The sequence below is a fragment of the Brachyhypopomus gauderio genome, chromosome 2 (assembly GCF_052324685.1).
Source record: "Brachyhypopomus gauderio isolate BG-103 chromosome 2, BGAUD_0.2, whole genome shotgun sequence".
Taxonomy (NCBI): Eukaryota; Metazoa; Chordata; class Actinopteri; order Gymnotiformes; family Hypopomidae; genus Brachyhypopomus; species Brachyhypopomus gauderio.
Genome location: NC_135212.1, coordinates 3,464,652 through 3,482,151, shown reverse-complemented (window position 1 = coordinate 3,482,151; position 17,500 = coordinate 3,464,652). Strand labels below are relative to the sequence as shown.

Below are 17,500 nucleotides of genomic sequence, written 5' to 3'. Positions count from 1 at the left end.
GGGGAATGAACATTTACTTGATGAATTTTAATGTTGCTTTGTGTTTCAGGTTTGAAAAGTGCTGGAATTTAGGCTAAAGTGAGGGCAGCCCTGTTCTTAATCAGAATGTAGACAGCTGTCAGTACGCAACATGCAACAAGGCCGTTTAATATAAAAAACTTGAATCTGATAAAGGAAATGTGGAATTTCAAGTTACATCACTGAATAAGCCCTCTTTTTTATGTTTACTATGCTGGAGAGTAAAGTTTTGCACTAACATTTTGCACTCAAGCTGTTTTACATTTTTTATTCTGTATCATGTTTTCGGAATATATGTCATTTACAAGAGAGCCAGTTCTGCAGAAAATTTTTCGTTTAGACTAGTCGACCAATCGATAAAATAGTCGATAGTTGAATCGATAGAAAAATAGTCGTTAGTGGCAGCCCAAGTATTTTTTCCTTAAAATTTTTCATGAAATTTTTTTCTGAACACGACGCACCTCTCTTCAGAACCTCCAGCTCTGTTTCCCTTTTTTTTGCAGCTCTGCCTGCCTGTCTGTGCAAATCATGTCAATGGCTGTAGGATCACGCCCCCCTCACGGCACCTTCAAGAGGGCCTTGATTTTCCCACCTCTTAAGTTGCAGACGGGGACACTGTTCTTCGGAAGAAATAACGGCTTAAAAATAAACCTCTGCAATTAAAGTGTTTCTATTTGAATGGTTCTAATAATAGCGTAATTGGTAGGGAACTTGTTTTGTGTGTGTGTGTGTGTGTGTGTGTGTGTGTGTGTGTGTGTGTGTGTGTGTGGATTCACACACACACACCCCCCTCTTCAAGGATTTAGCGCTCCCCCTCTCAGCCTCCTGAAAGCTCCCCCCACCAATGCTACCCTGTGATTGGCGGAGCACACATGCCACGCAAGCTTCTGGAAGGTTCTCGCTAGGAAATGTGGAGTTAGTGAGCGCTGGGCCGCACGGCCTGCTCAGAGGCGGAAGAGAGGGAGGCCGCGTCTCCATTAGACACACCGAGAATCAGGCCAGCATTGAGGCATTAAGGAGGCTTTCTGCTTCCTGTAACTCATCCATAATCAGCAGGAAGAATGGACACACTCAAACAGATGAATGTGGCGGGGAGGGGGGGGGGGGGGCAGAGACAGACAGACGGACGGACGGAGAGAGCGAGAGAAACTCTGTCTGCAAGACGCTTCTCCCTCAGCTGCCTTCCCTACGACTGAGCTGGAATTAATGCGCGATTGTCGTCACTGTCTCTGGCTTGTGCGGAGAGCGCCTGCACAGAGAATCCGCCATGCTGAAGGCAAAGGGGTCGTGTGTGTGTGTGTGTGTGTGTGTGTGTGTGTGTGTGTGTGTGTGTGAGAGAGACAGAGAGAGAGCTCGTGTTCGTGCATGAATCCATAACATCCATCTGGTGGTGGCTGCTCCAGAGTGGGCCTCTCTGCTGTTATATAACTGAACTACTCATCATCTCTTCAGCCAATGAGGAAGCGGCTTGGGCTTCTGGGTGGGAGGGCGGGCTGGTAATAGTGCAGTCGCACTGAGCTACTGTAACAGTGTTGGTGAATTCCCAGTCTAGTCTGCACCACTTCAATGTGCTAAATTCTTTAGTGATCTTGTCCGTCCTCGGTGAGGTGGGCTCTGTCTTCCCTCTGTCTCCGTCACACACCAGATGTTATAAGCTTATAAAATGAAAAACACCATCTTGCCTTTTGATGTGTGTAATTGGAAATGTAGCCTCCCTGATAGTGCTGGGAATGCGTGTGTGAGGACCCTGGGGTCCCCTTTGTCTTTAGCTGAACCAGCACTAGGGACCTGTAGGCCAGGACTACTCTGTTGCTCCATCTCACTTTTGCACTGTGATATTTGTGTTTCACTTCCAGCCAGACCTTAACATGCCCCCCCCCCCCCCTCTCTGTCCCCCTCCTCCCCTTTTGACATCTTCGTTCCGCAGTGCCAGACTCTGCCAAGCCCGGCCCCGCCCCTCCTCCTCCCCCTGCCAACCCCAGCTCCACCAACCCGTCTGCACCCCCCGCCAGCGCCAATGGCAGACGCGCCCCGCACAGCACCGCGCAGCAGCCGGCAGCCCCGCGCTACCCGCCCAGAGAGGTGCCCCCACGTTTCCGCCAGCACGAGCACAAGCAGCTGCTGAAGAGAGGCCAGCCCCTGCCCGCCGGGACCCTCCCCCTGGTGCAGACGGGCCCGGGCAGCCCCACGCCACAGCCCTGCCCCGGCCACACGCACCCAGGTCAGCTTCCCGCACCGCCTCCGTCCGTCACACACACACACACACACACGTAAACTCTCGTGTGTACATCTCGCTGTATAGCTGAGGTTGTATTGTGTGTGAGCGGCCCGTGGTCGTTCGCAGTCGTTCTGACAGCTAGGAGGAAGCGAAGGTGTTCTCGCGGTTCCTCAGCAGCCTCGGCCGAGCCGACGAGTCTCGAGCGTCGAGGAGAGACGGCGAGCTGCCGTCACTGCGTGTGTCTGCGCCGGCCGTCTTCTCCGTCACAGCCGTCGGACTGACGGAGTCTCCCGCGTTAAAGCAGGAGGTGCTGCGTTTGTTCGCCGCTCCGTCTCCTAGGAATATTCAGCGTGTTTTTCGGAGCGTAAACCAGCCTAAAAAAAAATCGAGACTCTGAGGGGTAGATGGGACTGATGGTTACGGGGGCGCTAGCTCGCTCAGCGTGAACTCCAGCTCCATACAAACGTCAGGCATCAGTAGGACCCGCCCACGTGCTGCGTCCTGCTGTGTCCTGCCGCGTCCTGCCTCTTCACATGAGCCGGCCCCGGAGGGAGGGGCTGGTCTTGTAAACAACACGGTGGCCGTCTCGTAATCCGTCTCTTTGTTCTTGACGAGCGCTCCACTCGCTCCTGGACGGCGTGGTGAGAAGCGGCAGGGGTGTGTGTGTGTGTGTGTGTGTGTGTGTGTGTGTGTGTGTGTGTGTGTGTGTGTGTGTATTTACGCAGTCGTTTTGCTGAGTCTGGCCTTTAGAAAGTGTTGGGGTGCTTGGCCGGCTCTAGTGGGGTGATTATCACCTCATTACGGGGCCTCTTGAGTGCCTCAAACAGCCCGTCTGTAAACACACACCCACGCCCTCCCTCACAAGGACACACCCACAGTGGGCGGGCCGCAGTGTCCACACTCCTCGTCTACACAGAGCATGAATTTACACCTCCAGAACCCATGAGGGCGCTAATGTTCATTTTTATTTTTATTTTTGGACACATGCTTGGGTCCAGAAAACCGAGGCGCTTGGGAGGGAAAACCCCCCCCCCCCCCCCCCGGGCCGAGTTGGCTTGATCATGCGGGCGCGCCTCCCTGCGCCGGATTGGCTGAGACCAGGAGGCCTCGTTTCATACGTGCTTCACCCAGCCTTCCGTCCGCCGTCACTCAGAATCTGTACAGCTGCCGGCACTTTGCTTTGGTGACAAACAAAACATCCTTTGTTTCACATCCTCCGCAATCCGCTCAGGGAAACGGAGCTGTTTGTGCGCTGGGGGGGGGGGCGTGGCTCCGAGATGCGCCGTGAGGTGTCGAGAGCTATTTGGAGACTAATGCTGACCTGATGAAGGATTCCTCAACACGGACGGCCTGCTCACTTTTTATTTTTGCTCTGATGTGAAGCCACTGTTCCATCGTGTGTGTGTGTGTGTGTGTGTGTGTGTGTGTGTGTGTGTGTGTGTGTGTGTGATTACAGTGCTACGATTGATTGTAGTGGTGAAAAGTAGCATGTGTGTAATTGCCGAGTGCATCAAAGCGGAGCATGCCATGCCTTGCAATTATTTATATTTATCTCCTTGTAATGTGTCAGAGTGCTACATATATATATTGCTGCTATGGCCTGTTTGTTGTTGAGGATGTGTGTGCATCTTTCCTCTCTGTGCATTTTGTCCAGGGACCGGTCCGTGGCGCCCCCTGCTGTCGGCTGCTGGTTCTGGCATCCGTCCGAGCTGATGTGTGTCATTTCCTGTGCCAAAAGGGGGCCAGAGTTAGTGGTGCTATAGCGTGGGCGCTTGTATAAGCCCTTCTCCCCCACCGTGACTGCTCCCTGCCCTGTTCCTCTTTACCCCCAGCCCTGCTCAAACCACCAAACAGCACCCCTAGTACACACACACACACACACACACACACACACACACACACACACACACACACAGTGCTGCTATTGTGCTGTGCGCCAGGGTGGAGAGTGGGCGTGGGTCTGGGTGCAGCAGGTGGTAAGGTGGTGTTCTCCAGGGCTGCTGCTTCCTCAGGAAATGACACGGGACCATGTTGGGCACCGCCAGATTTCAGATTAGCATGACTGATTTACTAATGCAGGAGGACGCGGCTCTAAGCTCGTCTAGTTTGGTCTAGTCGGGCTGATGGGGAAGATTAGGCAGATTCGTAAACTTAACCTTTCCATACCTGCATTATTTAATTTCTGTCATTATTTAGTTTCTGCATTATTTAATGTCATTGCATTGCAGACGTGGTCATTTAGGGACCGCAATGGTCCAAAGTCTTTGGACTAAAAAATTTACAAGAAATGGTCCAATAAAATCTCTGGAATACACAAATGGCTAAAAAGGGGGTGTTCACCCTTTCACCATACTCCTTCCATTTTAAATGTTTATTACTGGATTCGTTTTTACATGAACTAATTCATGTCAAACTGCTACCACATATCCAATTTTTACCTTCGCCTTGCCCACATTTTATATGTATTTTTACCCACAAGCCTTGGCTGACGGGGGACAGTATTGCATTCTTGTTATTGCTTTGTCAAGACTCTGTTTCAGAAAGTTTTTATAAGTTTTCAGTTGTGTCTCCTGTTAGTCCAAGTATAACAAGGTGCTAACAACACCGAGGTCATGGTGTTGACGTGGGCTTGACTCCCACAGGAGTTCACGCACCACCAACACCACCGTACTGGTGAAGGTTCACGCACCACCAACACCACCGTACTGGTGAAGGTTCACGCTGCTCTGCTGAACATCTCGCGCACCACCACCACCACCGTACTGGTGAAGGTTCACGCACCACCAACACCACCGTACTGGTGAAGGTTCACGCTGCTCTGCTGAACATCTCGCGCACCACCACCACCACCGTACTGGTGAAGGTTCACGCACCACCAACACCACCGTACTGGTGAAGGTTCACGCACCACCAACACCACCGTACTGGTGAAGGTTCACGCACCACCAACACCACCGTACTGGTGAAGGTTCACGCACCACCAACACCACCGTACTGGTGAAGGTTCACGCACCAACACCACCACCGTACTGGTGAAGGTTCACGCTGCTCTGCTGAAGAGCCTCTACCAAGTGATGTAAGGGAAGAGGTTGTGTATTCTGCCTGTGCGCTCCAGTGAACAACTATTACTGCAGTAATCCGCTGTGTGGTGACTACCTGGATGTTTTCACGCCTACAAAGCAAGAAACATTCAAAAAGTTGCTAAGCCAACAACATTTGTAGAAACATGTTTGCTGAGGAGTGTGAATGTGAGGTATATTCTGACATCGTTTGCTTTAAGCCTGCACCTTTAGTTTGGCAAGATGTCGAGGGCTTCATACTGTACGTGGCACTGTTTTGCCGTTTGTCTCATAATGAAAATGAACTCTTACTCATGCGCTATGCAGAGTTCTCCACCAACACCGTGATGTTGGTTGAGCCTCGTGTTACTGATCCCTGAATGAGGCAGCAACAGTAACTAAAGCAAATACCTCTAGTGTGTTTCGTGTATTTGATTTCCTGTTTTGAAAACACTCAACTGTAGCAGTTTGTCCCACCTCCAGCAAACCAAAACTACAAACCACTGATGTCCAAGACTCATCTGACTGTAAGATATGATTTTTGGTGAACGTCCCCTTTAATGGCGTTTCTAAAGGGACATCTCACTTCCTAGTGGTCTTCAAGTAGGGTGGTTAGTTATCCAATCAGAGTAAAGGTCCTGTGGGTTATGTAGCGCGTTGTGTGTGTCTAACCCAGTGGTCTGTAGCTAAAATATGGAATTCAAGTTAATTAGGGCTGGTGGGAAGGCAGGTGTTAAAGTGCTATAAAGCAGGGTGTTAAAAAAAGAACCCCACTGCGTTTGGAAATGTGCTGATAGACACTGGGCACTTGTTAAATGAACTCTGTGCTGCTTTCTGCACTGGATGTTCAAAACCAACTGGTACTGTAGCAGCAGCAAAAATGAAAGTAGTTACCCCCAACCACCCAGGAACACCTTTCACCCTGAAACCGCCCGTTCTATTACCCCTCACAAAGCCCTGGTGTCTGTGCTTGAGCACAGCTGTGTGGAATGAGCAGACAGGCTTGGTGTGTGCCCCTCTGAAGAGGAAGAAGCCCTCATCGTCCCCCATGTCTTGAGAAAGGAAGAGTGTGCTTCGAATACATATCTGTGACTGTAACGCTAACATAATCTACGAGTCTTACACTATTTGCACGTGAGACTAAAATCTTGAAAATATAGGACTGAATTGTCTAAGGCATGTAGCATAGCCTCAGGAAAATTTTTATATTTTTTTGTTTGACTTTTTTTTTTACTTGATGTATTGAAAATTTATATTTTCAAGTATTATATTGTATATATTTGATGCTATAGGATTCTGTATTAGGAACTACCATTTTACTAGGGTTGAAACTTTGAGGCCAAAAATCCCAATAAGTTATAAAAGGTAATTGCTGTTAAGTAAACCTTGTATATTTTAAATACATCTCTGCTAAAAGTCATTAGGAAAAGGTTAATGCACCTGCAGTCATGGGGAACCTCCCTAGAAGGGTCTGCAGGAAACTATGGTGGAGGTTTTCACACCAGCCAGTTCACACTGTGGTGAAATAATTATTACAAGTGTTTGCTCTTGTAAATGCAGCATTATGGGAAGTAAACAATAATATACAGTCAGTACTGAGTAACTTGATTCGTTCCCCCAACCTCCCCCCCACGTTCTTAATCCTGTATCATCCCCGTTCCCCAGCATGTCGGAAATACTTGTTAATGAAATATAGTTAATAGCTTCCACAAGTTAAACTATATTTATTCCTCTTTTAATAAATATGCTAACGGTGAATAGATGCCTGACTGAAGGGAAGTTGGAAACGGTGTCAACCGTCTGTGTCCTGCAAGTGGGGGAGGAAGAAACGCTCGAAGTGAGGTGATTGTATTTTGCCATCCGTGTATCGAACTGCAGCAACGCCCCTGATTTAATCAGTAATTACATCACTGCATTATGTTGTGGCTGAGGAAGGCTGCCATTGAGTTGGCGTGTAATAAGTGCCTGTTCTCGGTGGACATCAGCGTACTGTATATGGGAGTCGCTGGGATCATTTGTAAACAAAGCCATCCTTGATGTTGACGTTCTTTTAGGACACCCCCTGCCCCCCCTCTACAAAAGCCTCTGCACTCCGCAGAGACGTTTAGCTTCTGGCCACCTGCCCAGATCCATGTGAGGCTCATTTGGTGTGTTTATCCTGTTTCCCATGTAAGCACTGAAGTGTTCTTTCCTTTTGAGGGTGGGGGGCGGGGCCGTTGCTGTGGGGCCATGCCTCTGATGCCATATCCAGCCTTTCAAACGCAGTATTGTGAAATATGAATGAGGGTATGTTTGAGGCACGGGAGGGGGATTAGTGTGTGTGTGTGTGTGTGTGTGTGTGTGTGTGTTTGTGTGTGTGTGTGTGCGCGCGCACACGAGTACGTGTTTGTACATACATGTGCACACATGCAACGCGTGTGTATGAACAGGCTCCTGTCCGTCAGTCTGTCCGTGCATGTGGGGGGGGGTGTTGTTTCTCATTCCAGTGCAGCCCACACTCTGAGACCGGGCTGTTTTTGTCTTTGTGCTTCTATTCATGGGGCTCCATTGTGTGTCAGAGTGCTAATTGCTGCTCGAGTGGTCTCGCCTAAACATCCAGTGACGGTCTGAAAGCATGAAAGGGCAGAAGAGCGGGGCAGGAAGGAGAATTTCCCCCTCCGGTTTGCCGTCTCTCCTGTGCGATGGCAGATTGAAGCGCTCTCTGCTTTAACCTTCACCTCCAGCACTCTCCGCACACGCCACCTTCACCAGCGCTACAGGAGCCCGCAGGGCTGTAAAGAAGACAGGAGTAAAGGAAGAGGGTTGGGCCCCCGCCGGAGCGGAGGGGGTGGGGGGTGCTGCCACACTCGTCTGCAGTTTCTTGGCAGCGGTTCAAAAGTGAGCGTCGCGTTGCCTGCAAGCAGGAGACGTATTGTATCAGGGAATGGCTACCGCTCTGCACACACCCTAGATCTTCTGGGAGGATGGTTGGGCAGCTTCTGTCTTCAGGTACTTTTCCACTTCTTCGTCGTCATCATCACCACCCATTCTAACCCCCCCGCCAGCCCCCCGACAATAAGCTGCTCGTCGTTCCCTCTCCTCACGTGTGGGACGGTTTGTTTATGTTGTGCTGGGGTTATTCTGGCGACGGTAAACTGGAGCATGTTCCAGGCGGTGCGCTGGGTTGTGAGGAGGGGGTCGGTGGTTGGGCCAGGTGCAGGTTCCTCACGCTCCTGTGTGAGAAGAACGGAGATGTTGATGCAGCTTGGAGCTGTTTTGGCTCTGGTTCAGGTTTGATAAAATGGCGTCCTTTGCTGCGCAGCCATCCTCCAGAAGGACGCTGTGTGTGTAGGGAGCACACTGCCCTTCTCGCTCGCTCTCTCTCCTTCGCTCACTCTCTCTCTCCTTCACTCACTCTCTCCTTCACTTCACTCTCGCTCATTCGTTCTCTCTCCCCCTCTCTCTCTCCTTCTCTCGCTCTCTCTCTCGCTCATTCTTTCTCTCTCTCTTTCACTCTCGCTCTCTCCCCCCCCTCTCCTTCACTCACTGTCGCTCTCTCCTTCACTTGCTCTCTCCCCTTTTCTCTCTCCTTCTCTCTCGCTCTCTCTTCCTCTCTCCCCCTGCTCACTCGCGCTCTCTTCCTCTCCCCCCCGCTCACTTGCACTCTCTCTCTCTCTCTCTCTCTCTCTCTCTCTCCCTCCTTCACTCTCGCGCTCTCTCTCTCCCTCCTTCACTCACCCTCTCCCTCTCTCTCACTTGCTCTCTCTCCCTCTCTCTCTCTCTCTCTCTCTCTTTCTCTCTCTCACTCGGTGTCACTGCTTGCGTTCTGCCTCTTACTCTCACTTGTGCTCCGTCTCTCGTTTTCTGTGATATCTGGTTGGAAGTGGTTCCAGCTGCCTGGACTGCAGGACTAGACTGCAGGACTAGACTGCAGGACTAGACTGCTTCTCTTCTGCTCAAATCCGACATGTCCAGAAGTGCGTCTGCGCATGCACGGAAACAACAAAAACAACGGCAGACACCACGCTGGCCCCACGCCAGCTGAGCTGGGCTGCCCTGGCCAAATAATTAACATCTCTGAATCATGGGCTCCATATGGGCCATTTCTACTGCACCATTTCAGTGCAATGCTTACAATGGAAATATTTCTTTAAATGGTGTATTTTCTGGTCCGTCAGGCCATCACAGAGGACAGTGGTCATGACAGTGTGTCTGTGGTGACAGACCCAGCAGAGGACCAGTAGGACCATGCAGTGTTTACTAAAGACACAATTACATTTAGCAACTTTGGATTTGTGGTGGTATTACACACACACACACACACATATATATATATATATTTATATATATTAAAGAGAGCTGCATATCCGGAACCTGGAACGATGTGTTATGATGAAAATATTACGAGCAAAGAAAGTGTCTATTAAAACCTTTTATTCTGTGATCCGAATAATAAAATAAAATTGACATCTTTAAAGAAATGCAGTCATGTGTACTATAAATAGTCCCTGTCAAATAATGTCAGCAGCAGTTTTGTGAAATAAACACTTTTTGTATTATGTCTATTTAGCATTAATAGTTTAAACCAGTGTTTACCTGTTAATTTGTTTTCCATACACTAGTATTATTATTTTGTTATTGTTGTTTCTATTGTTGTTTCTCAATGTTGTCTTTCTTACTCTCTCTCTGTCTCTCTCTTTACAGACCTGCCCCTACAAAGTGGCCAGGCAGTCCAGTATGAGAAGTCCCACTGGGGCCATACACCCACCAATCGCAGTGCAACTATAGTCACTACCAGCAGCGGCTGGGATCAACTGATCATAGACGGAAGTGATACCGAGGCGTGGCCTTCCATTTCTCGCAACGAAAGCCACACCCCCGCAGGATGCCCCGCGGACACTGATAGTGTTGGTGACGTCGGCAGCAGCACAAACAGCATGAGCATGGCCACTGGGGCCGGCCAGCAAGGCCACTTCCCCGCCAATCATCCAAGCAAAGCCAGTGCCAGCCACTCAGGAGGCCTCCTCTCCAGCCAGAGTGGGGTCAACAGAGGCTGGGGCTCCAGCCCATCTCCTGCCACAGGTGGAGAAGGGAAAAGTGATGGCAGCAGTGCACCAATGGGAGCCAGGGCTTGGGGCTCCTCCAACTTTAACTTGAACTTGAATCCCAGCGCCAACCCCTCTGCCTGGCCAGTCCTAGGACACGAGGGGGCTGGTGTGGGTGGCAGCTCTGGAGGTCCCAACCCCCCTCCTCCTAATCTCTGTAGCCCACCGGGTGCTCCACCCACCGGCACCAGCAGTAGTGGAAATATAGGTGGTGCCAATGGAAGCTCCGTCTGTAACAGTGGTAGTGGGGGCAGCGTCAGTGCCTGGGGGAGCATGGTCCCTGCTGACACCGCCGACCCACACTCCTCCTCATCCACGAATGTGTCTTTTAGCTCCGAACCACAGACCCTTAACACTGACGGACCAAATCACACTAAACCGGAGCCCGTGAGCCCAGGCCATGGCCTGCCTAACTGGGGTGTCACTCCTGTGGCCATGGGCTCCTTTGGCCAGCCCTCAGCAGGAAATCCACAGGTCAATGGGGAGGAGGTATCTGTCTGGGGTAACGGAGAGGCCAAGTCTACCAGCGCCTCCAAGGACTCGGGGTGGGACTCGGGGAGCAGCTGGGGGCCAGGAGCAGCCTCGGGCACGGCTGGGTGGGGACAGACCTCCTCCAGTTCGGACCGGGCCAAGCATTCTGGCGCTGAGCCCAAGGGGCGGGAGTCTGCAGCTTCCCCAACACAAGAGCAGCAAATGAGCTCTTGGGGCAGCGGTGCCAACGCTCCAGCCAGCGAGGGAAGCGGCGACAGCATGGACGGTCATTCTCACAGAAGGGACCGCTCCTCAAGGGACACGGCCCCCCCTCTTCTCCCTGCCCAGGACATGGACCCAAGGGTCCTGTGCAACACGGGGTGGGGGCAGACCCCTGTGCGTCAGCACACCGCTTGGGAGACGGAGGAAGCTGCTCGTTCAAACCGCAAGAATGATATTGGGACCGAAGCCTGGGGCTCGTCCTCAAACGCACCAAATGTGGGACCACCACCCACTCCTGGCAACGCCAACCCAAATTCTGGCACTGCCTCCAGACCCGACTCTGGGGGCAAGAGTGAGGGCCCCTGCCCCGCTGCAGCTACGTCAGGCTGGGGAACAGCCATGCCTGCATCCTCACAACCTACTTCCGGATGGGGGGATACCACTAGCGTCAAGAAAGTCCCCTCCAGTGCTGGGGGATGGGGCAACCCCCCGTCTGGAGGCCATAGTGGCAACCTCCAAAAAAGTGGACAGTCATGGGGCTCTGAAGAGAAGTCTCCTAACTGGGAAGATTCCCACTCCAAGGCTAAACCTCAGGGTTGGGGTGAGGGGCCTAAGCCTTCCCACGGATGGGGAGGTGGATCTGGAGGAGAGGGAGGGAATGGCAGTGAATGGGGTGACTCCGGAGAAGGGAAGAAGAATGGACCATCCAGTTCTTCTTGGGAGGGAGAGGGAACAGGCTGGAAAGAGAACCCTCGTGGTTGGGGAGGTTCCAACCCAGGAGTTGGAGGAAACTGGGGGGATACACCGCGCTCCGGTGCCTCAGCACAGGGATGGAGCAACAAGCCCCAGGAGGGTGGCAACGGCAATAGCGGAGGTGGGAGCATGGGCTCATGGGGAGGAGCCGGCTCTGTTAAGCAGAGTGGCTCTGGCTGGAGTGGAGGTAATGGGGGAGGAGCTAAACATAATCATGTTGCAGAATCCACGGGCTGGGAGGAGCCCTCCCCAACCTCTATCCGCCGCAAGATGGAAATTGATGACGGTACGTCAGCTTGGGGCGATCCGAATAGTTACAACAAGACCGTCAACCTCTGGGACAGGAACAATCCTGGAATGCAGGGTAAAACGGGCCCTGCAAGTGCCAACAATACTCCCAACAACCATCACCACCACACCCACCATAATCAGCCTCCCATGACAGGCCACAGCCATGGAGGTCCAAACGCAGTCAACAACCACATCTCCCCAGACAATGCAAGCCCACATCAAACTGTGAACACACACAACAGAGCCCCCCTCATGAATCCGGGTAAGGAAATTGCTTTGTCTTCCATCCTGTACTAGTTAGGTCTTTGGAAGCTCATTGATGGAAAGGTTTTTCCTAATTTTACAATACAAGTCATTGAAGGGAAATGGAACCAATGAGGGCAGATGCAAGAAAGTAGACGAGCTCACCACCTGTTTTCCAAAATCAACAGCATATCGGAACTGACGTCCACAGATAATCTGCGGCAAAACCAATTGTAGAGAGCCAGATTCATTTTATTTGCATTCTCTAAGCCCTGATAACAGAAATATTATTATACCTGCATTTGACTTGCACATAAGCCATTTACTGCAGCTCTCTTTCCCCACATGGAGGAGGTCGGTCTTTTGTTCTCTCAACATTACATGCACGTATGTCTGACAGAGGTGTTTTTATTATGGGTTGAATCAAAAAATACTGTTTACATATTCACTATGAGAACAGTCATACATGGTGTGTTTGAGTTGGGAGGAAGTGTGTAATTAGAGTTGGGTCGCCATCTGTGAGCAGTTACATAGAGGCTCAGCAGGGTGCTGGAACAGGTCCGACGCCCTCTGCTGCCTGTCTCCTGATCTTCAGCCTCTCTGCCAAGCCGGCCTGGACCTGGCATCCTGAGGGCTGCCTTTCAGGCTAGCTAGTGCCAAAAATTAAACAGGCTTCATCTGCCATTCGCTTGGACTCTGTGCTTTCTGCTGACAGTTCCATTTAAGGAGGAAGGTTCAGAGAAAGAATTTCTGAATAGTATATAGACAAACTATACCTTGGCAGGCCCAATAATTTTATCTTGTTTCCTTTCAGGATTATTGCTTTTGCGCTGTTACTTTTAGTCTTGTTGACTGTAGATAATAACCTATTGCATGCGTGTTCAAATGGGAGCGTCAGGTTTTTTGCAATAATAACTTTTTGCAGGGCCCTTTTGTCTGTTGCAAGTTTCCGTGACGGTAGCATTGAGTTAATGATTCAATAAAGCAATACCTTGGTCTGCTTTATTGCCATGTGCCTCAGAGTTCTGCCCATGCACACCAACATTATCAATGTTCCTGAAGTCCATTCTTATCTGCAGGATGGGGAGAGATGCCTAATGTCCACTCCAAGCCCGAGCCGTCATGGGGAGAGCCAGCAACCCCTTCAGCAAATGTTGACAATGGAACGGCGGCCTGGGGTAAACCCCCTGGAGGCTGCGGGAGCTGGGGTGACAACAACCCCGAGGGCTATGGCCGGGGCAATGGGCCACCAGGAACCACCCCTTGCAAGCCAGGTTGGACTTCATTACCCAGCATTCTCGCATGCTATTTCGCCACTTTGTGGTTTATATGGATACTTTTTTGCAAATTTATTATTTTGTTATAGTAAGTATAAAAATAAACATTCATATTATTGGCATATCCAATCCTAAAGCTTCCTCAACACAGTAAAATCAGCTCATTTTATTAGGCAGATGGCATTCTGAATTCTTTAAAATATACTGCCCTCTGCTGTGGATCTCGAGGTACTGCATGGTGTTGCATTGCATTACCATACCATACTGAACACAGATCATGTTGAATTCTCACATAACTCAAGTAAACAACTTGAATCATATGTACTTGAAAGTTTACATCATTTTGACCCGTGTTCATCCCACCATATCTTTTTGCTAGCCCCTAAATCTATGCAAGACGGCTGGGGAGGCGGAGAGGAAATGGGCCTGTCGGCTGGGCAGTGGGACCAGGATGAGGGCGACGTGTGGAACAGCACTGCCTCTCAGGAGAGCAACTCTTCCTGCAGCTCCTGGGGCAACCTGCCCAAGAAGGGCCCACAGAAGGTGAGTCTGGACCACGTTGGGCTCCTATCGATGCACGACGAGTAACCTGCCCGTTCTTCTCCACGCTGTGAACGCGGCTGTACGCGCGGCTGTCCCAGATGTGTGTCCCAGCGAGCAGAGATCTGAACTGCTCTGTCTCTCCCTAATCTCGGCTTGCAGGGCAAGGTTCCTAACAAACAGGACGACGCCTGGGTGATGAACCGTCTCATCAAGCAACTCACAGACATGGGCTTCCCTGTGTGTATAGTCCCTCTTTTCCCATTTATGATCCGTAATGTTGTTAACGTACACGGTGGAGTCCTACGTCAGTCCTGATTGACGAGTCGTTATGCTGAATGATGAACTGATCCTGGTGTTCTTTATTCCGTGCCCCTGCGGGACGTTTAGAGAGACCCTGCGGAGGAGGCTCTGAAGAGCAACAACATGAACCTGGACCAGGCCATGAGTACGTCCCACCACGTCCAGCTCCTAGCTGGGCCAGAATGAAGCGCCTGACCACTGGGAGGCGCCGTATGAAACTGACCACTGTGAGGCGCTGTATGAAACTGACCGCTGGTTTGTTGCCGTTGCAGGTGCCCTGCTAGAGAAGAAGACCGAGCTGGATAAGCGGGGGATGGGAATGTCTGACTACAACAACGGCCTCGTCAACAAACCAATGAGCTGCAGGCCTTCAGTCATCTCCAAAGAACCCCCCTCAGAGCGCCCCCCCTACCTGGATAAGGTGACACAAACATCTGCTTCTGCCGCGTTTGAGAATGAAACCTGACGAGGGCTGTTTTGAGACCGTGAATTCATTCGTGGCCCTGTGTAGGATGGAGGACTCGTGGAAGATGCCCAACCCTCACCGTTTATGCCTTCTCCCAGCCTGAAGCTCCCCTTGGGCGGGGCCGCCCACCCCGGGCAGGGCCTCGGGGTCGCCATGCAAAACTTGAACAACAGACAGGTGGGTGGGGAGCGCGGGTCGCCGTCTTGACACGCGCTGCAGGGTGGCGGGAATGACGTACACCACCGGCCTTCCACTCAGACATATGAACGGAACATTTCCATTGTGTGTGTGTGTGTGTGTGTGTAGATGCAGAGTGGAATGTTTGGCAGTAGCGCAGCAGCACAAACCCGGGCCCTGCAGCAGCCTCTTCCTCCTCCTCCTCCTCCTCAGCCGACAGTGCCGCCTCTCAACTCCTCCCAGCCTAGTCTACGCACTCAAGTGCCTCACTTTCTCTCCCCTCAGGTCACACACACTCACACACACACACACACACTCACCAGCCCTCCTGCAGCGCTCACACGCTCATCTCACACACCTCACTGCCTTCTGAGAGCCCTGATTGGCTGCATCATGTGGTAGATAAAACAGGAACTTATCAGGAAGGCCGGTGATGACTGGAATTAAAAAAATATATATATATGAATGAAAAGCCCTAGATACAAGAAAAAAATCAGCAAATAAGTATAGATACTTTGATTTTCATGCAAGGAAGTGCAATTTTGAAAATTGTAGGTTATTACGTCATACTCATTCATCCTGAAATTATACGCTTATTCAGAAGTTTTAGCAGTAACTGACATACTCTGACCTCCTGTGTGCCTGCAGGTTCAAGCACAGCTCTTACAGTTTGCAGCAAAAAACATTGGTCTCAACCCTGCACTTTTGACCTCGCCAATAAACCCTCAACACATGACCCTGTTGAACCAACTCTACCAGCTGCAACTGGTGAGTTCCTGAAGGGGGCGCCACAGCCTCACACATCAGACCAGAGAGTGTTCATACAGCTCAGCCCTCCCTGCCAGCTGTAGTGGGGGTTAGCTGCCTCTCCTCCCTCCTCTGATGTGGTCGTGTGTGTGCGTGTGTGTGTGTGCGTGTGTGTGTGTGCGTGTGTGTGTGTGCGTGTGTGTGTGTGCGTGTGTGTGTGTGCGTGTGTGTGTGTGCGTGTGTGTGTGTGCGTGTGTGTGTGCGTGTGTGCGTGCGTGTGTGTGTGTGCGTGCAGGCGTACCAGCGTTTACAAATTCAGCAGCAAATGCTGCAGGCCCAGCGCAACGTTTCCGGCCCCATTCGACAACAGGAGCAGCAGGTGAGCTTGTGATCCGGCCCCACACACACACACACACACACCCGGCCCGCCCTCCGGTCCCCAAACACACACACACACACACACACACACACACACACACACACACACACACACACACACACCCGGCCCGCCCTCCGGTTCCCAAACACACACACACACACACACACACACACACACACACACACACACACACACACCCGGCCCGCCCTCCGGTCCCCAAACACACACACACACACACACACACACACACACACACACACACACACACACACACACACACCCGGCCCGCCCTCCGGTTCCCAAACACACACACACACACACACACACACACACACACACACACACACACACACACACCCGGCCCGCCCTCCGGTTCCCAAACACACACACACACACACACACACACACACACACACACACACACACACACACACACACACACACACACCCGGCCCGCCCTCCGGTCCCCAAACACACACACACACACACACACACACACACACACACACACACACACACACACACCCGGCCCGCCCTCCGGTTCCCAACACACACACACACACACACACACACACACACACACACACACACACACACACACCCGGCCCGCCCTCCGGTTCCCAAACACACACACACACACACACACACACACACACACACACACACACACACACACACACACAACCGGCCCGCCCTCCGGTCCCCAAACACACACACACACACACACACACACACACACACACGGTTTCAAAAATCATCCTGTGAGACGACATATGTTTGTTCATTTTCTGCTGCTACGTGTATATATAATCGTGCCCTCCTCTGTGTCAGGTTGCACGTACAATCAATAACATGCAGCAACAGATCCAGCAGCACCAGAGGCAGCTGGCCCAGGCCCTGCTCATGAAGCAGCAACAGCAGCAGGCCCCGCCCCCCTCGCACCCCAGCATGCACCCCGGCGCCAGCAAATCAGCCCTGGACACTTTCCCCGCCCACCAACAGCCATCGAGCCTCTCCGTCTCCGACCTGCAGACCAAAGAGCCGCAGTCATCACCAAACTCTTTCACCCCTTATGCTCTCGGTTAGTGCTGCCTCTCTCTCTCTCTCTCTCTCTCTCTCCCTCCCTTCCTCCCCATCTCTTCATCTCTTTATCTTTTACCTTCTTTCCCTGACTAGCTGGACTGAACCCCAACATGAATGTAAGCTGCATGGAGGTGGGTGGCCTGTCCATGAAGGACACTCCTCAGCCTCA

The 17,500-nt window shown here is 51.6% G+C and overlaps 1 protein-coding gene across 3 annotated transcripts in view; it reads left to right on the top strand.

Annotated features, from left to right (window-relative positions):
* tnrc6c1 (trinucleotide repeat containing adaptor 6C1) overlaps positions 1-17,500 on the top strand; it is a 44,163-nt gene that overhangs the window by 17,373 nt on the left and 9,290 nt on the right. Inside the window, exons 4-16 of one of the 3 annotated variants that reach the window (XM_076982703.1) lie at positions 1,946-2,239; positions 9,979-12,378; positions 13,439-13,633; positions 14,016-14,179; positions 14,339-14,416; positions 14,567-14,624; positions 14,752-14,900; positions 14,991-15,122; positions 15,252-15,407; positions 15,771-15,890; positions 16,165-16,248; positions 17,080-17,329; positions 17,425-17,500. The exon at positions 17,425-17,500 is cut by the window's right edge and continues 89 nt beyond it. In XM_076982703.1, coding sequence (XP_076838818.1) covers positions 1,946-2,239; positions 9,979-12,378; positions 13,439-13,633; positions 14,016-14,179; positions 14,339-14,416; positions 14,567-14,624; positions 14,752-14,900; positions 14,991-15,122; positions 15,252-15,407; positions 15,771-15,890; positions 16,165-16,248; positions 17,080-17,329; positions 17,425-17,500 — 4,156 coding nt within the window. Of the gene's footprint in view, positions 1-1,945; positions 2,240-6,553; positions 8,284-9,978; positions 12,379-13,438; positions 13,634-14,015; positions 14,180-14,338; positions 14,417-14,566; positions 14,625-14,751; positions 14,901-14,990; positions 15,123-15,251; positions 15,408-15,770; positions 15,891-16,164; positions 16,249-17,079; positions 17,330-17,424 lie in introns of those variants that run through there. The other 2 variants (XM_076982724.1, XM_076982714.1) reach the window with 2 other exon arrangements.